General features: G+C 39.6%; 1 protein-coding gene across 1 annotated transcript in view; it reads left to right on the forward strand.

Annotated features, from left to right (window-relative positions):
- Fmn2 (formin 2) overlaps positions 1–22,658 on the forward strand; it is a 311,596-nt gene that overhangs the window by 128,869 nt on the left and 160,069 nt on the right. Inside the window, 1 exon segment of the mRNA NM_001427798.1 lies at positions 9,872–9,959. Coding sequence (NP_001414727.1) covers positions 9,872–9,959 — 88 coding nt within the window.

A 22,658-nucleotide genomic window follows, 5' to 3' on the forward strand; every position in this document is an offset into this window, starting at 1 on the left:
GCGGGTCGATTTTTCTTTTTCTTTTTCTTTTTTTCCTTCCTTTCTTCCTTCCTTCCTTCCTTCCTTCCTTTCTTTCTTTCTTTCTTTCTTTCTTTCTTTCTTTCTTTCTTTCTTTCTTTCTTTAAGAATGGCTTCTAGAGTCTCATCAGGATGATGTGTCAAATGTTCTGTCACTTTGTGCCATGCTGTGTACAAGTTATTTGTGGAATCACGGCTCCCTCCTCCTTCTGACAGTATGCACCCATCACTCCAGCACGCTTAGTGACAATGTCTTCTGCCAGCCCACAGAATCTTGGAATGGTGCTGTTGCCTGTGAGCTAGCCGTGCTGCCCTGAGGCTTAATGCTAATCTTAGGAGAAGGTGACTGTAAATAAGATTATCCTCCGGGCTGGAGAGATGGCTCAGTGGTTAAGAGCACCTGACTACTCTTCTAGAGATCCTGAGTTCAGTTCCCGGCGACCACATGGTGGCTCACAACCATCTGTGGAGGGATCTGATGCCCTCTTCTGGTGTGTCTGAAGATGGCTACAGTGTACTTATATGTAATGAATAAATCTTTAAAAAAAAAGATTATCCTCCGCTTTGGTTGTGGGGGTAGATTCAAGGATGTCTGATAAGCTCTTGGTCTGCAAAAATCCAACTCAAGTATTCTTCCTTTTTGAGGGTAGAGCAGCTAAGATCTAAGATGTCTGTTGCTTTATCAGCTAGTAAGAGATAGCCCAAACAAGGCTGTTTATTACATACTAATTCCCTGTGGGCAGACACTGAGAGATCAGTTTATATTTTCAAAGTATGAAAATTGAACCCAAATGAGAATTGCATGATAGTCATAGCCTGAATAAGTAACCTTAGAGAAACATTTTAAAGTCTTTAGGATGGCAGGAATTAGCCAGCATTTGAGCTGTCTTAATTCTAGGTGCTTAGTGCCCATCAGTTATTTTTAGCTGAGGCATTCTTCTTGTCAGAATAAAATCATTGTCCTCTTACAGTATTATGAACTATACCCGACAGTTGTCAGATCACTAAATACAGAACCAACACACTTGGCCTTTGCCTGACATTCTACATTTAATGATATTTTGCATGTTATATGGTTTATCTGAAGTTGCAGGACTATTGCATATGGATTATAGATGGTCTTCTGCAAGTAGGCAAACTGGGATCTGGGGATTAATGATCTATGTCCAACGTTTTATATAGTTGATAATTTAGATAAAGGCATGGCTCAAAAAAAAATCTAATCTCTAAACCTCCTGAGATTGAGAACCTTTCCACATACCTGTGGGTCCCTAGCTCAGTTAGGTGTTATTGTTCCCTACTTGTTCATGTTGTCTTCTGAGCATTGTCATGACAGTGCCCTTGGCTGCTCTGTGCACCCGACAGTGCCCATGTGTATTATATACCACTGGGCAAACCATGCTGTGCTCACATAGCTGTGTGAGAAACAGTGGTCTTTATGCTGTATAATTCTGCTCTGGGGTTTGCATTTACCTAACTTTTGTGGTGGCTGTTTGTATCTTACTTCTTGAAGGATTTGCCTTTTTGGATCTGTTTACTCATCCTCCAATCTAATATCCAGTTTCCAGAAAAGGCTCTGGTTGTGTTTCAGAAGAAAGCAGCATTCTCCCTTAGCTAGGAATTGGAGAACCAAACTCTTATTTGGAGTTTGCATTTACATGATAAGCAAATTACTGAGTTTCCTTTTAAAGTTTTAGATTTTCCTAGTTATAAGTGCTTAAAATTTCAAGCTGTCTGGATATTTAATATTGAGCCTTTTGATGACTCCTTACAATGAGTCATTACATATTCCATGTAATGCATCCAAAATATATTATTTTTAGAAAATATCCTGGGTGTAGCATGCATCGTTGTAGGTTGATCAAGTAATTATTTCAATATTGTTTTGGTTAATCATGTAGGTCATATCATCTTCCCATTACATAGTAGGAAGAGTCTGAGGTGACAGATGTTACATTGCAGTTGTTGACTTGAGTTTAGTAGTGGAGGAGCTGCACACCCACTCCAAAATTCTGCATTAGCAGCAGATAATGACATTGTTAGAAAACTGAATATTCTACATGGAAAAAAGATTCTTTAGAGTCTAGAAATGGAACCTTACTTTCATTTAAAAAATTAGGGTCTATTGCTCAGTGTTGGAATTTTTTTTTTTGTTTGTTTGTTTTTAGCATGAATTGAATCCCTGGAACATGGAATGAAAAGTAAAGACTGTTGCTGTAAAATATAAAACATAAAAAAAAAATGTATCACTGTCTTTTATCCCCAGTAGGATCGGCACCGCGGTGCCCAAGGTATCTGCTAGATATCTTGGCGGAAACACATCCCAGCCGCACACTTTCCTACACTCAAACCCTCACATAAAAGAACACACAGCTCAATAATCTTGGATCCAATTGATAAGATATAATTGCCCACCTAAACATACAAAGCCCAGTACCATCCATCCCTTAAGAACATTAATAACAACCTGTAAATACACAGAGCAGAATCTTAACGTCACCTGCCATGGCTTCTCGCCCTCTCCCTTCTGTCTCTTCTTCTGTTCTAGTCTCCTCCTCCTCCTTCAAACTTTTCTCCCGCCCATCCTTCCTTCTTATCCAATGATAGGCTTCCTTCTATCCTGTACCTGCACCTCACCTGTATTTTACAAATTCAATGGGGAGAAGGTTCTGGTGAAGTCACCTGAGTCCTGAGTACTGACTGGACAGCTGTCCTTGGGGCAGTGAAATTAGCATCAAAATACAGATGACTCCAGGGCAAACTACAACAAAAGACAATCTAAGTGATTTGTAGGTGGTTTGATGTCTAACCAAATCCAGGGACCATTTTTCTAAGTTGTCAGGAGGACATCTGCCATGGGTTATATCAGTTGAGGCAAAGTTCATATATCTTATTGCCTGAAAATTTTCAGTCAGTGTGCTCAGTATTGAAATAAATGATATGACATGGTCTTTACCTATAGCATAGATGCACTTTATAGAGAATTCCCTAGATAGGTACATGTTCTAGTGGGAGAGTATAAGATCCATGAGAGAAAAGAAAGTCTCATGTCAGGTCTTAGGAGTTGAAGGAGAGGCTGGGTATGTTTAGGAGAAGCATCCCAGATGGATGTGACTTCAACTTTTCTGTCCAATGGGTATTCCATTTGTCCATCATCCCAGTCTAAAATAAAGCAGAAATAAAAGGGAGCAGGGATGGGTGACAGGATGAAGGCATTGCTGAGCTTAGAACCAGAATCCTTCAGGCTGTGTCTATGGAAGGAGGTTATGAGTGCTGACACCAGGGAGTATGGGAGGAGGCTGCTGTTGTCACAGACTAGAAAGATGGGGCGGTAATCATCAGCGAAGCCTGATAAGTGACTGTATATGGGTAATGAGGAAGAATGAGTCAGATGTCCCCATGAAGTTCACTGGGGATGTGGGATGGCTGCTTGAGATGTATGGACGGTGAGACAGAGATGAGCTGGCAAAGGATGGCTGCTTCTACTTCCTGTTGACATCTGTTAATTCTCTCCAATAAAGGCATTGCCTGATGTACAATGTCTAGTCTGATATTGAGAACAAGGGTCAGAATACTTCGGGTCTGTTGTGACCAAGGGGAAGTCTGAGCTGTCTGTAGTTCATGTCTCAGCCTTTTTACTACTTCAGACTCAGGGCAGAATGTGATAGAGAAGGTGGCTGATTTTTATAATTTTCTTTTTGAACCTGAGAGAATAACCCAGAAGTTGAGAGCAGGGCACTGCTCTCTTCAGGAGCTGTGTGCTTTCTTACTGTATTCCAGTTCAGATGTAAAATGTCTCCTAAAGGCACCTATGTAGGTTTAGTCCACAAGGCAGGAGTATTGAGAAGTTAGGGAATCTTTAATAGACAGAACTCAGTAGAAGATCTTCAAGTCATGTGGGGCAATCCTTCAAAGGAACAGTAGTACCCCATGCCCTTCTTCCCATTCTTTTGCTTTCTAACTGAGAAATAAATGCTTTTCCAGACCTAGAAGTGATAGGACCAGCCAGCCAGGGTTATAAATCTACAAAGCTGTGTAACATACTAAAACACTTTCTCTTTATACATTTAACATCTTGAGTATTTATCATAGCATATCACAGATAACCCATGGTTCTTGTAATCTATTGTTCAAAATTTGTCTGCAGGGTTATACCTTGTCAAATAGGCTATGAAACATGTCTCAGGTGGTCAGTCATGATACCCAGTTTAAATGCCAAAATTCTATGACTATAACATCAACATTCTCTAAGATAGTTTTTAAATATGATGCCTGTTATGATAGTCCGTTACTTTGTAAAATGGGGTAGCTTAGAATTTGGTTGTGTTGAGTTAAAGTAGGAAGGAAGACAGCTAAGTAGAAGGTTTTAATAGATAGTGACCAGAAAAAATAGTTTGTTAGACAAAAGATTGTACATAGTTGTCATTAAAATGACATTGAAGTCTAGGGGGAAACAGCAAAGAAGAGCAGGAGCCAACCGTATCTCAAAGTCACAGCGACAGAAGAGTACGTACAGCTCAGAAACTAACCAAAGGATCTAGGAAGTATGGACTGGACGTATAGCTCAGTGATAGATAGAGCTTTGCTTGTACAAGATCCTGGGTTAAGTTCCCTAGTACATCAAAAAAGGAAACAAAACCCTTAAGTAGTATTTATGATGGTACTAAAAGAAATGGATAAGATCATATTTGTGGAAAGGGTAAAATTTTAGGGACAAAAGAAAAAGGTGTGCAGGATCAGGGAACAAGGAGAGAAGAAAGGCTGTTGAAAAAAAACACTAAGTTTTAGGTGACATCAGACCTATCATGTCCATATTAGGCTTCTCCCAGAGCATCCACTGAGGAATGTGCTTTGTTACAGAAGAAAAATGTAGGGTGGTTTGATTGAAAATGTGGAAATACACGCAGGGTCATAGTTATGTCTGAGTGTGACTTTGGGATGGATTACGTGTTTTACTGTTTCTGTGCTGAAGTTGACATTAACAGACTAGGGTGTGATCGCTCTAAACAGAGAAAGAGATCCTGTTAAGTATACTATAAATAGGTTAGCTTGTTTTTACAGTTAGAGAGTAATGTGAACCTCATTGAATTAACGCGGGCATGCAAACTAAGTAAAAGAGCAAAGGATTTGAATATGGGGTATTGGTATTCTCTGGGGCATTGGGGTGTAACCAGAAGTAGGAATTTCCTAAACTCAACAGAAATCTGGGATTTTGGTGTCTCTGGTTCACTGTCTAAGTATGTTTCTGTCTTGTAAATGATTGTGCTAAACCATTGAACTGAGAACTGGACCCAGTTTGGAGGAATTAGAGAAAGGATTAGAAGATCTAGAGGGGCTTGCAACCCCATAAGAACAACAATGCCAACCAACCAGAGCTCCCAGGGACTAAGCCACTACCCAAAAACTAAACATGGACTGACCCATGGCTCCAGTTGCATATGTAGCAGAGGATGGCCTTGTTGGGCACCAAAGGAAGGAGAAGCCCTTGGTCTTGCCAAGGTTGGACCCCCACTCCCAGTGTAAGGGAATGTGGGGTGGGGGAGATGGGGGCAATGGGAAGGTGAACACCTTTATAGAAGAAGGGAAGGGGGAGGAATAGATGGCTTGCGGACGGGAAACCAGGAAAGGGAATAATATTTGAAATGTAAATTAAAAATATCCAATAAAAAAAATGCAACAATAGCACTAAAAAAAGAAAATGATTGTGCTAGCAGGACATATGTATAGCATGTAGTTCCACTACTGACCAAAGCAGGAAGGCCTGCTCAAGGACCAGAGAAACTTAGTCTTTACACATAACATGTGTTTGTTAAAATTCTGATTCTTTTGCTTCTCCTGCTCGAATTCTGGAATTACAGGCATGATTATTCATGGCTGGCTTTAGATGCCATCTTTAACTTCCATTATTTGAATTCAACTTGAGACAGAGATGGAGAGAGAGAGAATTGGATATATAGAGAGAGCTGGAGAGAAAGATGGAGGGGGTGGAGGATATCTAGGCAGGCAAACAGAGATGTGTTTGGGGGAGATGCACATGAAATGTCTAGACCCTGGTCAAAGGCTAATGTGTTTAGCATTCTGTATGAACTTATGATGTTTTCTTAACTAGTATTGCCTAATAGGGAATAACTTTAAACTTTCTAGAAGTCATACTTGAAAATTTATGGAAAAAGACGTGAAATGAAGATGACGTATCCTTAGGATTCAGGGTTAAACTGTTGTCTTTCGAATGTGCAACCCACATAAACATTACTGAGATCATTGATATTTCCCCTCAGAACCAGAAACAAAGCCCAGAATCTTTTTGGTCCGTGCATATTTCCCATGCCTGCTCTGCCACATGTGGCTTGTTGTTCTGTATTAGTTCCTGTGGTTTGAGAAACTTGGAGCCTTTTGTTCTCTCTTTCTGTCAATGCTGGTTTCAGTTTGTTGCTTACAGGTCTCCCATTAGGGCTTGTATTAAGGGTTTCTCTTTTAGCTTAGTGGTGGGAGACACTGGGCCCTGGCCCTAATAGGCATGCATAGAATATTAGTATCATGCTGTTTTGCTGTCTGACCCTTGTGTGGGGGCAAAGCCAGTGAGTGTGGAGTAAGAATCTTTTTTTTTTTTTAAACATAGTACTCGGCTTTCAAAACCACCTTCTTAGTAATATTTAAAATGATTTGGTTTGGCCTGTGTGAGGCTTTAGGTTGGATTCCCCACACTAATAAGAAAATTAAAATAAAAATATAACTGGTAAGTAGTGACAAGAAACGTACTGTTCCGGGGTAGCAACACTTTGGATGAATGTGGTTGAGAAAAATACTTGGCACAAGTCTTCCTCTTCCTTTGTACTAGCCAAGAACAGATTCTAAATCCTTAGTTTAACCTCTTTTGATAACTCCATATCCTTATCTTATATATGTAATGCATACATTTGCATACAAATTATTAAAATAATAAAACGAGAAGGCTTTTCTAAAACAAGTACATACGTCTCTTGATTCAGTACACCAGGTATTACTTTGGATGATTGTTAATAAAACTGTCCTAATGCTTGCTCCCCAATGGCTTTGTGGACAAGTGGCATATGGCTTACAGAATGGCAGCAGCCTGCAGACCATATTTTGGAAAGCTTTATGTTTAGTGACTGTGGTTATTCTGACAGGGCACCATCACTGGAGTGTATCCTTTATTTTGAAGACCAGGAGTCCAGGTCAAAGGGATTAAGGGATCTGAGAGTTTGTAAAATATTGGAATTCAGATCCAGGCTTGCAGCTCAACTACAGAGATCTCTTAAGAACAAAGGGAAGTTACCCTTTTGTATCTTACAGCATCAATTTTATATGTGCCTGCTAGACAATACCTGAACCATACTGTCAACTGCATGTGTTCAATGCACCATCCTCCTTTCCTCCCTATACACACTAAGACTGCCCTGGTCATTTATACAGGCTGCTGGATGAAATGGAATAAACCAGTGAAAATGTCTAGTTTTTCCTTTTGTCTTAAGCAAAATTGTACGTAACTTTAATAGGACTCCTATTGATTTAATTGGTGTAAAAACTCTCTCAGATTCTTATTTTAGAAATCTCTATGTCTGACTACTCAGCCTAGTAATAGGGATTTGCTGTAAAGCAAAAGAACAAACATTTAGTGATCTTTGGGAACATTTGGGACCATATTTCCATCAAGTTTGCTGCTCTGCTATCGTGTAAGAGAAAACCTTCTAGAGGCAGTGGAAACAGACCAAGATGATCTCCCTGGTGCCGTAGTCATTCAGACCAACCTTATTTAATGTCCATTTTAAACCCATTTCTAGCTATGCAGAGTAGGTTGGCTGCAGCAGGGTCTTGAAAGCATTGACGGGGTCCAAACTGTGAGGATCTATGGGTATGTTCTCTTCCATGGCCAGATATGCACCTAGTCAAAGCACTCCTGTCATGGCTGATATTCAATGCCACGAAATAACTACCAAAAGACTTCTCCCAGTTCATGGGAGTCTGAGGTTTGGTTTTGTTTGTTTGTTTGTTTTAATTTATCATCATCATCATTATTTTTATTACAGGAGCAGAAAGGAGGAATAGTAATTCTTTGTGGAATTAAATGCAATGATGCATCTGTTTTCTCCCGTCGTATAGCATTTGAATTAATACCTCTGTGAACCGGGTGAATCCATAAAGATAAAAGATGCCATGCTCTATTTGTGTTGTATGTCCAGCTTCCCACAGGTTTCTCTTACTACGATCCACACACTGCTTGCCAGGCACATTGCTGAGTGCTGAATGCATTGGCCCATGGCCAGTTCCACCATAACCTTTTGAAGCCACCGCTGCTGCTGCTCCCGTTGTTTTCCTGGATGCAAAGCTGGCCCTATAGAACTGGAGTTGTTTTCTAGAATGTTTTAGAGTGTTGATAGTAGAAGTTTGGAATGGCGTTTCCTGTGCTTCTCAGCCCAGGTGTCATGTGGGAGCTGGGGCAGACTGGGGAATCAGAATCTGTTTTCAGAAGATCCCAGGTCATTCAGAGTAGTAGAATGGTGAGGCACACTGCTTGTTTTGCTGAATCTGTGTTCATTATTCCTTGAGCCTTTCCCCTGCTGCGGAAGTCTTAGATTAAAAACCATTGCTGTAAGTGAATTATATAAAACTACTGTGACTAGGAAACTAAATGTATTCTTTCAAAATTCTTGTTATATGGCTTATGTATTAGTTTTGTGTTTTCTACTTTTTAGCTGAGTCCTTGGAGGATCTGACTATGTTGTCTCTCTATCATAACTTCAGCCACTGGATTCTAAGAACATTCCATTTTGTGAACTTTGGGTTCTTGTTATCCAGGGCGTTAGATAGGGAAGGACAAGTGGAATGATTCATAACACAGAAGTTGACTTACACTGATGGACAGCAACATCTGTCCTTTGAGAGTTTTGTCTTCTTCTCAATGTATTTCCTTCTGGATGATGCCAGATGATTATCCCTACTGTCTTGGGTATTAGAATGTAAATGAAAGCTTGGAATCAAGTGTTTCTGAAATAAAATGGAAAGGGCAGGTTTCAGGAAGTAACCATGGAGTTTCCTATATAACCTTTTTAGAGACCATTGTCTATGAAAAGAATAAAGGTTAAAGGTCAAGAAACAACAAGCAGATACCAGCAGGTTTAGAAAGGTACTTGGGTATAGGTAAAAAGAGTGGATGGAAAGGATGAAATTCCATCAGTGGTCCTAGAATCTCTTAGGAGATGTAGAAGATACTGATGATACCCCTACTGTCAGATTTCTTGGTAAGTGGGTTTAGGTTATAGCCTAGGGAACTTATGTTTTGAAACTTTGTGGTGATGTCATGCACCACTGTTGAGAAATACTGACTGGGAGGAATCAATTAGAGACCTTTTCATTTGATCTATGCAAAGAATAATATAGACATGAACACTGGCATTGACATGGAGGGCTTAGCTTCAGAAGATATGGGGCAAGCACCCTGGACTGATTAGATTCCTGCCCATGATGTTGTATAAGCTGAGGAGAGGGCAAGATCTAGATTGATACCTGGTGTTTTAGCTCTAGTAGATGGTAGAGAACTGTGGTACCCTTACTCCATGATACAACATAATGAATGAGACATTGGCTGGATGCTTGGATGGGCTTGGTTTAGACATGCCAGATAGAGACTTATGTGAATAACTTTAAAGGAGCTAACTTTTAGGAAAACCAGAAATGGCTGAGTGAATGTTGGGTATATGCCACATGAGAAAACTTGCAGATTATAATGAGGGATGCTCAGAGGACAGGACTGAGGCTTGTTTAATAGTTTAAAATCTCGTTAAGCATATTAGGGTTTAAGTTAATGCTTCTCGTTTTCCTCTTTCTTGAACAGGTTGTCAAGTTACTTAGCAACAAAAGATCACAAGCAGTAGGGATTCTAATGTCTAGTCTTCATTTAGATATGAAAGACATACAACATGGTAAGTGCAAAAAATTAAAATGTGGTCGCTTAATACTAACCTTTGGACTAAATTTGGTGATCTTTGTGAGAAAGTTCTTTCAATCTTTACTGCATTCATACAGTTAAGTATATGTCCTGTAGCATAATGTTTTATTCCAAGCCTTTTTTTTTTTGGCTAGGTTACTATTCACATCATTTTCCTGTCTGTTTTGTACCTTGTTAAAGGTCTAATCTTCAAATGATGTTTTTATTTTGTTCTTTTGTGGTAATAAAGTAGCATAGACTGTGTAGCTTTTGAACAAGAGGATTTATTCCTTGGAATAAATATTATAGAAGTTCTAGAAGTTACAGTCAGGATCCCAGCTTGGTGAGGGCCTTGCCCTGGGATACAGAGAATCATTTTCTGCTTCTATTCTGCTTGTGGTAGAAGAAGCTTAGTGAGCTCCTATGTGCTTTGTTCATGAAAAAGCAAATCTCATTCCGAAGGACTCTACTCTCAAGATCTAATCAACCCCAAAGACTTTCATTCCTAATTCAAAGACATGACGGGTCTGGGGAAGGGGCAATTAAGATTGCAAAACAGAAATAGTATGGCCACAAGTGCTCAGTCTGTTGCAAATGTACTTAGTCTGCTGTTAGGAAATTTTAAATTTGGTATCATACGAAGTATGAGTCCTACTGGTTCTGTTACTTGTTAGATCTTATCTGAATGCCACCAAACAAGAGTTACTAGTAAATACTAATGTGAACCAGATAGGGTCGTCTCTAGCCATTGAAAATATCCAGAGAAGAAAGGCCCAAGAGAAAAGAGTTAGTTGGGCCTTGAGCTGCACGTGCTTGTACATTAGTGTAATGCAGGTCCAAGCCTAAAATTCTAATCGAAATCAGTTTAACCCAGTATGTGAGTTACAGAAGCACTTGTAGCATTTGCTCTTCTAAAGATATTCTTAGGATTAGAAATGCCAATTAGTGAACTAAATTGCTCGACTTAGGACTGAACTGAAAACAGGCATTTCCAAGAGACTGAATGAACATTTGCCTAAGATGTGTTTAAAACATTGGATGGAAAAGAGGGCAAGTTCTCTTAGGTCCTCATGTTCCAAGATTCTGCATATGACTCTCAGGTAAAAATTGGCCATTCTTTTCCCGGGCATTTGGAGCAACTATAGCACAAACCCAAGGTCCTTTTACTATAGAAAGCTAGACTTGCTTTATTTATTTATTTACCAATTTATTTTAGTATTTTGTGTGTGTGTGTGTGTGTGTGTGTGTGTGTGTGTGTGTGTGTGTAGATTCCTGTGAATGCCAGAAGAGGGCATCAGATCCTTTAGAACTAGACTTAGAGGCATGTATGAGTCCCCTGACCTGGGTTCTGGGATCTAAACATAAGTTTTAATGATAGAACAATAAGCACACCTAATCACTGATCCATCTCCCTAGCTTTTTCTAGTGAGAAGCAAAGGTGATTTCAGGTTATCCTTGTTGATTTGCATTATTGATGATGTCCAGACACATGGAATCAGTTACTCCTTTATGCTGTTTTAATGTACATTTTAGTGGGCTTATGAAATATTTTATAATTGCAATTTGGGTGATTTGTAACATCTTTCTAAGTGGCTTTGGTGTCAGTATTGCAATGCATTCTTGACAAGTATTCCTACGTCATAGCTTCCTACCATATCTACGCTGAGAGATGGTCCAAAGCTGAGCAGAAGAATTAAATATAAGTATTTCAAATCTCCCTTGTGCTGCCCAGAGCCTTAGAATAGATTTAAAGCAGATTGAGTTATTCAAAGGAATGCCAATTTACCTATTAAAGAAATATGGTTTCAAGCATAACACAGAACTTATAAATCATGAAAATAGTTACTGGCTTTCTAGTTTGCCCATTTGTGAATGCAAATTCTGTTTGTCAGCCCTAAAATATCATGGGGTATAATTCATAATAGCACTAGCATAGCATGCCCTGTCAATTGATGAGTAACTCTTAATCAGAATTTTAGTTTTTATTAAATTGTTTTGATGGTGAGGAGGCTTCCTTGGGCTGAGACATTCAGGATAATAGTCACAGAAAAGAACGCCAAGGCTGGCGCCAAGCACCACTTGGTGTTTCTGAAGCTGGCAGATGTAGCCCCGTTAAGTCATAGAGTGAAATCTGAAAATAATGATATGGTCTTTTCCTTCAGTCAAATATTCAGCTCGGGTTGAGCTAATAATGAGAACCTTATGAACAAAGGAGTCCGCCTGACATCTGTGTCTGTGCTCCAGCCAGCAAGAGTTCATTGAAAATTTGCTCGCTTAATGTGCAATGCGAACAATAACATGGCGTGAACGTCAGTAGTTGAAGGGTCACACAGAATTATGCATACACTTTATCCTATTAGGATCTGAAGGGAGTGCTTAGGTCCCTTCGAAGCCCTGCATACCCATTCTCTAAAAGCTAGGCTTTCACAGGGTACCAGGAAGCAGCTATACCTGTCTACCCTGTCCTGTCAGGTAGGCATCTCTCACAGCTCCTACACTATAATTCACATCTAGGATAAACTCCACCACGAAATCTATAGAAATGTTACCCAGTTACATTAGATTTTGGATGTGAAAGTGGCTAACCAGACCTCCAGATCATAGTGGAGAAGAAAAAAATACCTAAGATACCTTAGTGGAGCAGGTTTTGATTGCCTGGCTCTTTAGTAGAGCAGATTAGACATGAACTCAAGTCTCTTCATTAGGAAGGGTTCCTTTTTTCCATCAGCCATGATGCTCCGATGTATAGCACTTTTCCTACTGTTGGTGCTGATATCTCTGTGGTGAAATATATAATATAGTTTTAGAGGTTATCCTTAACCATTAGAGTGGGCATTTTTCAGGAATGACATGCTACAGAGCTACCTTGCCCATCAAAATGCCTGCTCTCACCTGCAGACTAATTTAGAAATTGTGAGATAGATTCGTGACTAAATCCAGCATCTCATAACTTTTACCTACAATGGGTTAAATACTTGGGCCTGCATCACCTCATCTACATTTCCTGGAACTGTTTTGGTTTTGTTATGTTTTTCTCCTGTCAAAAGACTAAATCCAGAACTGACTTTGTCATTACAGTTCTCCTTTGAAGCGCCTTGTCCAAGTGATGAGGGTAAGATCGGTGGTCTAGATGTCACAATCTAGTCATTCTCTTTAAAATATGATTTACTTGATATTTCTGAGTATTCTGTTTGTATGTGCGTCTCTGTATTATGTGCGTACCTGGGACCCACGGAGACTAGAGAATAAGATCCCCCGGACCTAGAGTTATAGAGAGTGGTGAACCATCGCTGTGTGCTTGGAAGTGAAATCCAATTCTCTGCAAAAGCAACTGCTTTTAGCTGCCGAGCCATCTCTCCAGGCCTTAGCCACAGTCTTACTCCAGGCCTTAGCCACATCAATCACCGTGTCATGTTCTGCTCATAGATAACAGGTGGGAAGTATCTTATGCAGCACCTAAAGCCAAATGTAGAAAGGGGAGAGGGGATCCAATTCTTTCCGTAGTCTAGATGCCTGCAATTGGTCCTCTGACCTCCACACACATGCCATGGCACACATAGAATCACCCCCTCCTCCCCCACACACATACCTTCCACACAAACACACATGCACACATACAGAAATACACGCAAAAATAACGTTCTTAAATAACAAGTATAAAATGGAAATCTCATTTTGATAACAGATCAAAGTGAAGCAGACTTTAGGGCTAATTTTCTTTCTACAATATTAATAAATGTTAGGCAAGTGTTTCTTGATCAACAAGAATAAAACCACGTAAGATGCACTTTGTAAATGTGAGATTGTCCAACTTGTTGTCCTTCTGACCTTTGAAATTATTTCCTACAGATAGAAGCACATCATAGAGGGAGAGCCTACAACCCTTTAATCTACACCAGACATTTAGAAATCAAACCCAGCCTGTATGTCTGGATTCTAAGCCTCAGGCAGCCTCTTCAAATATCCAGGTTGTAGCTTCTAGGAGATTTTGACTCTAGCGGAAGGGAGTTTAGGTAGAGACTTGCTAAGAGATTTTAGCTAATCCTCAGATTTTGAAAAACTAGTGTCATCAATAAAAGCCAATTGTAGACATTAGTATGCAAAGTTTATAAAACATTTGGGTGGGCTCTATGTTTGATATTTTAAAGCATTAATCCAGATGGCACTTGATAAGCAGTTTTTGTGTGTTAGCTGTCTTTGGATGTGGACTTTTCTTACATGGCACTGGGCAACATCCCCCAAAACAGGGGGCTTTAATGTAGGACAGTGAACTGCCCTTATAACTGAAGCCTGAACTGACTGGTGGATAGCTTCACATTCCCTCTACAAAGTTTGAATAGATTATGGATGTTAGGGCAGGGGATGTCTAATATATATTTATTGACTCTAATCATAGAAATAGTTGTGGTATCCTGCAGAGATGACTAGTCTAAGATGTTAATGGCCTTGGTTCCTTCTTGGGTTTAATGTCTGCCTGTCTGAGGCTAACTAAAGTTGTACCCCTGTGGGCAATAAATTCTAGATTATGTCCTTTCTGAATGAAATTTCTGCCTTGTTTAAACCTGATTGGTAAAGAAGCAATTAAATGATAATGATGTAAATTACCAAACCTTCCATTAAAAATATGATGGGCAATTATATTGTGGTTACAAAGAGGGAGTCTATTTTTCTTCAATATTTTCCCCTCAGCCAATATTAATTCTGCTGTTAAAGATGTATTTCATTATTTTCATACACATTTTTAAGTGTAATTCTGTGCTTGTCTGTATGTGGGTGTGTACACATAAGTGCAGATGCCTTTGGAAGACAAAAGCATGTTTCATATTCCCCAGAAATGAGATTACAGTGGCTCTGAGCTACCCAGTGTAAGTTCTTTGCAAGGAAAATACATATTCTTGAATGCTAGGCCATCCTTCTAAATCAGATTGTGCTTATTTTCAATTTTTTTATTTGAGGCCTAAGATTGCTTGATTTTATATATATATATATATATATATATATTAAATATATATATGCATATATGTATATATATGGTGTGTGTGTGAGAGAGAGAGACAGAGAGACAGAGAAAGACAGAGACAGAGAGATACCTTTGGAGGTAAAAGGACAATGTTCAGAATTTGATACAATTGTGACAATCAAACCCAAGTCATTAGAGTTGTGTGATAGTCACTATTACCTGCTGAGACATTTTCTTGACCCCAGTAGTATTTATATTCTAAGAGTATTGATGGTCCCATAATTCCTCTTAGTTATTGGTCTTAGAAAAATGAAATTATGAGTTATTTTCACATGTGAATTACATAAAAATAATTTAAAATAACATTTGGGATTATATACCTAAATGATACTTGCTGTCCTTGATGGATCCAAGTTTAGGAAACTCAAGTACTTTCAGAAAAAAAACAAGAAAACAACAAACAAACAAACCATCGAGACTGGTGTGGTTTGAATGTGAAGTGTCCTCCACAGGCCACCGTATTTGAAGAGTGGGTCCTACAGTAGCTGCTTGATATGGTTTAGGCTCTTTTGGTGCTGAACCTCAGTGGCACGAGTCCCTGGGGATGAAGTGAGGAGTTGTAAGGCTTGGTAGTTGAGCCTCCTTTTCCTATTCACTGCTTTCTGTGTGCAGATGAAATGTAACCACCCAGGCAGCCCCCTGCTTCTGCCCCAGTGCCTCTCCTGCCTTCCTGTCCTATCTGCGTCCATGTATTTTCGGCAGTGATGAACTAGACCCCTCTGGAACCCTTTCTCCCTTCCACTGTGCTTGCCCGAGTATCATCACAACATGAAGAAAATAAGCCAGTGAGAAAACTTAATAGTGATGACTGACAAATTCTATGTACTTAAAAAAACTGGTGTGGTGCACTGAGTCTAGAATGTACCGGGTCTTTTCTAGGTTTCCAGTTGCGCACAGATTGTCCAAGGTTTCTTAATTTGCAACACATAGCACTTTCCACATTGAACACCGTATCCCATCCCATCCTTCTGTCCTGCTTAAGAAATGATGTGTGTGAGACCATAAACTTGGAATACGTTTGAAGCAGAGACTCTCCACCCCACTCCCTAAGCCACCAACAGGAGCAGAAATGTAGATGATTCTTTCTCGATTAGGACCAATAGTTTGTCAGCAAACTTTTGCTGTGGATCTGAGGTGGGAGAGGCACCCAAGAACAGTTTCTTCCCACAGAGTTGGTGAGTGGGAATGGAGGGAGTGACTGAGCCTTTCAGCTCCAGGAGATCATGTCTGAGTCCTGTCATTTACATTCCCAGCCAGTGGCACAGAAATGCTGAATTTAGTATGGGGTCATCCCCATTTGTGTTTTCTGAATGAAGATAAATATGAGAATTATTGACATCAGTGGCTCTTAGAAGTTGAACTCAGCTGTATCTTCGGACCGTGTTTTATCTCTAAGGAGAGGAGTTTGTTTTGGAAACTTGAAAGGCCGAGTGCTCTCATAATTGTGTGGTTTCTTAAACATTGTCTCCATGCTGTGTGAGTCAGCCACACTTCACATGCATAGCTGTTGGCTCTGGGTGGCATGTGAAGGGAGTACTCAAATGGATTCTGGCTTCATTGGGAAATAAATCGCAGGGTAGGATGAGAGGAGACTCTCTAAGTAGTGACACAGACACAGACTTCCATTTCTCCTTGTAACATTTTATTTTTCCTGGTAGTCACTGTGGTTTCAAGTTAAGGGTAAAACACATCAGAATGCTTTCTTAAAAAGAAAAGGAAAATTCTGGAAAGGGCCTTTCTGAACCCCTGCAGCTATGAAGGATTGTTTTGATGGTGACATTTCACATGTGTTTAGGTAACCCACACATGAAGTAATTCTTGTACCTTGTTGTGCTACCACTGAATCATGCTTTTCATGCAGAACGTTCTATAAACAAATTGTACATTACAAACCACAGGTCTCTTTCATCCAGATTCTCGTTCCATTCTCAGAGACAAGGGCTTTTTTTCACTTGCCTATTAATTACCAAAAGAAAGTTTATCCATAATCATTTGTTTATTTTTGTATGTAATGCTCTCCAAAAAATTTGGGTTCAGAGCGGGTAATGTTGTATTTTCCCACTAGGTTTTCCAGTGTCTGGCTGCTTTATGAAACTCAAGTTTACAAGGCTTTGCTTAGACATTGCTTCATGCCCCCTCCTACTTTTTCTAACCTTGAAGTGTTTTTGCTCACATGGGATATAGAATTTTAAGACCTGTTTATTATATTTATTGAGACATTAAAATCGCAGTAAATGCTGTTGGACGGTGGAGTGAATGGTTTTCATTGAAATGCAAAGTCAGTTAGGAATAGAAATTTGAGAAGAGGTAGGCTGCAGTGAGCCCAGGGTAACCTTTCATCAATTGTAGCCTTGTAGTGGATCGGGAAAAAAGACATGTGAGATAGTATGCTTTCATTAAAACCTACTTTCAGAAATTCAATATCAGAATATGCTTTAATTTAAAATAAAGTTCATTACCTAGAGTTCTTTCTCACAAAAAGAAAGACCTCATACATCACTTTATGTTACACACAGATTATTAAGTCAAGGGAAAATAGTTATTGTTAAGTCTTTTCTTACAGGCTCAGCAAAACCCCAAAGATGATTTTGTTTTCTACATTTTTATGATACTTAGACAGTTGGACTTCTTGACTATACTTTTATGGGCTGAAGTAACCTAAAACTTGAAGTTTGCTAAGCTGTGAATCTGTGTTCTTTCTCTTCGTTGCATTTCCTGTGGGAACTCCGCATCATGTATTTGTAGTCAGTTGTGCTGCAGAATTTTTAACTCTGTGAATCCAAGCTCACCACTCATTGCAGTTTAGGGCGTTGATGCCCTTGTAAAGTCTCAATGTTTGCTCCAATCATCACGTGAGAGCACAATGCCGTGGACTGGAGTGGACATTCATGGAAACAGGGCACAGATCTGAGTACAAGCCAGAGAGAGAACACATAACCATGCTAGCTTAACTCTTCAGCCATGATTTGTGAAGGAGTCGTCAGCGCTAACACAGTTCTTTTATATAATCCTTGAGGAAAGGTGGGGTTTGGGTTGTTATTTTTGTGTAAGTCAGTTTCTGAGAGCCTTAAAAATCCAAATGGCTGGGGATTTAAGTTGTGTTTGTATATCCAGCTGGCTTCTTCGACATTCTCTGCATTTAGCTAAGTATTTCTTCAGGGCGTGTCCGTGCTTCGGATGCTTACAGGGCTTCCTGACTCCCCCACCTCAAGCTCTGATCGCGCTAAAGATGTGGGAGAATCGATGGAAACCTTATTCTAGCCACAAATGTCCTATTCCTACAAGGGGCATTCTAGAGACAGAAGCACAGCTAGCCCCTGAAGCTCAGTGTACTACCATCAGATTAAGACACCACGGTGATGCAATGGCATGTCATCGTCTTTCAGGACTGTGGAAAAACTGTGGCTTATACTGCGCATGGCTTTGCATCTTCCTCTCAATAATATGTTTTCCTCCCAAACACTTCTTTTCCTATAGTATTTTCAAACCAAACCCAGTTTATTACATTTTAAAACTAATAAATTAAGGTTTTATTATGGTTTAAATTCTGACATGGACCCTGGGCAAGCATCCTATATAATTAATTTAAATTAAGTTTTGATCTGACTATAGTAGGTACACAGCTAAGAAAAGAAATTGTAGAGAGAGAGCTACCATGAAGAACCACAATTCTAAGGTCTCCTTATGACTTCTCTTGCTTTTGTGATGGACCGTAGAAGAATCCTGTCCACCCATGTTTGAGCCGCTAGAGACAATAATAGGCTTGTCACAGGAATTGGGAGAACCTAAGAGGGAGCTTGGTAGCTTTGTTAATGACTGTGAGGAGGCCTTTTGAATTAAGTTGTAAAGTGACTTTGTGGATTGAGAGGAATGATGAAGGAGATCATCTGGGAGGCCCCATGCAGGTGTTGGGTTTTTTTTTTAATGGTTTCAATTATAAAGATAAACAGTTTCTGATAATAATGGTTGATATCCTCCATCACTATGTATGCTAACAACCACTCTGTGGTGTAATTTACTTCCTTTCGTAAAATTCCAAGCAGAGATGCATGGGATCACGAATCAGCAGCAATCAGTAAAGTTCTGCTATAGACTGGGGAGATCTAGATCCTGGGCTATGCTCTAGGCTTCAACTGTCTCTGAGAATTCTCAACTTCATGATTATAGTGGACGCGTAAGATGGGAAAATATGGTCCTCGATTGTTATTCTTCCATAGTCCTTCATCGTTAAGCCAATGCGTCCTGCTAAAGGCAACAGCAACAGTATGTAGAATGTAGTGTTGGTTTTGAGTGAACTTTAGCAGTATAGGTGTGATTGGATCAGGGAGGAGAAAGAGACAGGGCAGAGATCAAGACACAGAAAAGCAAGAGCTGATGTACACATTATATAACACAGTCACTTGATGGGCAACCTGGAGCATTGGCTCTAAAGTCTTTTCTGTTGTCACAAGATGCCATGTCATCTGTCTGGTTTTGTGGCTCTAATTATGCTCAGATGTGAGGCACCATATGCTGAAGCCATAGCGGAAGGTGTCTGAGTGTGACAGACTTCTATACCAACTCCTAGGGTGGAACAGAAAGATTGTAAAAGCTAGAGGTTAGGGAGGACTTGTGGGAAACTGTCTTCTGGATACATTAAGGCTGTTGCACTCATGAATTCTAAGTGGCTATGCTTGGCTATACAAGACCTATAGAAGATCTAGCCATGCAGAAACTTACCCTAAATGGGAAGGGGTTCATGAAAATACCAGTTATAGGGGCTGGGGATTTAGCTCAGTGGTAGAGCGCTTACCTAGGAAGCGCAAGGCCCTGGGTTCGGTCCCCAGCTCCAAAGAAAAAAAAAAGAAAAAGAAAATACCAGTTATGGCTAAAATACTTTGGCAGATAACACCTGCTGAAATTGGGAATGTCAGTTTGCTTTGGGAAATTTGGAAAGTGACCCCTATTAGATTACCCATGCTCTGATGGACGTCCCTACAGTCATGGACATAAGGCTAGCCTTGACTAGACTCAATGGAATATGAAGACAGGATGTGAATTTGGTACAGAGTTGTGGGCTGTGGGCATCTGGGAAGAGGTGGAGAGGAAAATCAGACACTGGTGTTATCAAGATAAATTGTGTAGAGGTATAAAATTACCCAGTAAGGGTTTTTTTTTTTTTAAAGACTCTCAGGGACTTTGGTCCTGTTAGTTAAATATGTTCCTGTGAACTTTAGAATACATTAAGATGCTTCATTTTGTCATTAGACTAGCCCTCATCTGCTAACAAAAGAGAATGTGGGCATTGAAGGCCAATGGGTTTATTCGTTCCCACTGCATTCTTTGCTTCCTTTATTCCAACAGTCCATCACCTCCACTCCTTCCTTACTCCCCACCACATAATGAAGACTCTCACCTAATGTACAATGTTCGTGATGTTCTTTGCAAGTGCATGCGGTCAGCAAGGATGATTTGGCCCTTTGAGGCCACAAGAGAAAGAAACCCTTCCTCTGTTATTCCTTTGAGCATTTTGTTAACACCCATGCAAATCAGCTAATATACTACCTCTCACACAGCTGTTAAGATTATCGTAGGTTTATGTGCTTCACAGAAGTCGGTCCAAAGCGTGAATTAGGTGAGTTCACCTATGTAGATGGTCAAAGGATTAACATACATGTCTAGCTTTAGCTCTAAACTGCTTAGTTGTATATTGACAGTTCTCAGCTAAGTTTCCCTTACTTTTTATGAGTTGCAACTTGCACTGGCTGTATTCCTTACTTTCTTTCCCTCAATGTGTCCGCCAAAATAAAATATAAATGCTAAAATTCACTGACATTACCCCTTAGAGGACGATTTAGGTTAATGATGTTGAAAGAAGTTCTTGTGTCTAAAATTTTAATTATTGTGTTTATAAACTCAAGCTTTTCTGCTTGTAATTTCCTTCCAAGTGAGATGAATATATATATATATATCTATATATATATATATATGTATATATATATATATATATATATATAAATTAGACCGAAACAGATGAATATTAACAGCGTCTAAGTTATTTTAGTGTAAGACATATTATATATTTCTTGGGCAATATAGATGTTTACTTTTCAAAGAAAATTTAATACTTTTACTTTTTAAAAGTCTATGTAAAAAAACAGGAGCAAAAAAAAAAAAAAGAAAGAAAAGTGATCCCCGAGGTAGGGTCCTATTTTCAGGGGAACTCACTGAGCTCACTTTTACAAGAGTGTAAATGTTTACCTAAGCAAGAAGGTGAAGTCTGTTATGCCCAATAAAGGACATTGTGCAGTGCTCCTTTACGGAAAACATTCAGCAGACAGGGGGTGTTTTACACAAAGTCCAGTAAGTTGTCTGAGACAATTTACTCATCTATACACTATGCTTAAAATAAACATTACCTGGGAACTTGCCAGCCTGGTTTTTTCTACCTCTTACTCCACACCCTAGATTTTGTCACCTGCCAAAGTCAAATATGTCTTATCTAAACAGTTGAGATAAGCATGGAGTCAGACCCACTACGGTCCGATCAACAAACCTCTCCCAAACCAGAAATGAAACACAATATCACCAGATTAAACAGTCTACAGTACAATCATGTTTGCGTTTAAAGATTTTATTCGGGAAGGATTACAGTCTCGGTATCCATTTTTTCCCTCTGCCTAGACAAGAAGGCGACATTCTGACTCAAACAAAATGCATTTGTTCTCCAATAATTTAACTTGTACAGTTCTTATAAACAAGGCCTATAGGGCTAGGCAGCCTACGGCCTTAATCAGAAACGTACGTCCTTACCCTCCTGTATGCAAGCTTGCTTGGCACATACCTCTCTTGGGTTATATATCACATTGATTTCTTTCTTCCCAGCCAGAGGCTGTAGCCTATGTGTAAAGCATTTAGAATTCTGGCCTTTTGCTGCCTTTACTTTAAAACAAAGCTCCTCCATAATAAAATTCCCTAGAAAGACAAGATGGGTTAAATGGAGGTGAACTTTAAAATTACTGAATCTACAAAAATGTACCTTTTCCTTTTAAGGAACAAACCATTTTAATGGTTAGGAAGCTCTTCAAGGGGTGAAGATATATGAAGCCTGCAAGGGCAGGAGCTATATAAAGTCTGCGGGGGAGGGGCTGTACCTGCCAACTTTGCCACTCTATCTTGGTTCAGGGTTAGGAAGAATCTGGAGTTCAGATTTTGAAGTCTGAATATTTGTTCTGCTACTGGGTTCTTGTGTTCGGAAAGGTATACTGTCTTCCTTGTGGGCGGATGCAACTGTTTCATATTTGCATCCTTTGCTGATCTTGCAAAGGATGCTTCTGGAATGACTGTCGTCAATCCTTTAGGGAAATGATCCCTTTGACGTACCATAACATAATCTGAAGTTCTTTTTGACAGTAATGAAAGGAAGCAGGTCATGGCAGCATAATCATTTTGGGGAGGAACCTTTCAGGGTTTATTGATGATAGTACGTTTCTGACTGTGGATCTTTCCATATACTGCCTGCCTACTTGAAAGCTTCCAAGTTCCCCATAGTTCTCCAAGTGTGCGACAGAATTAGCTCTGCTGGGCTTGTCTTGGGTTGTGGCATGCTGTAATTCTCATTGGAAATAAGAAATATGCACACTCTTTTTAAACATATATTTTGTTTTAAAAGAACAAATATATCTATAGTGGCAT

Source organism: Rattus norvegicus, chromosome 13 (assembly GCF_021556685.1).
Source record: "Rattus norvegicus strain SHRSP/BbbUtx chromosome 13, alternate assembly SHRSP_T2T, whole genome shotgun sequence".
Taxonomy (NCBI): domain Eukaryota; kingdom Metazoa; phylum Chordata; class Mammalia; order Rodentia; family Muridae; genus Rattus; species Rattus norvegicus.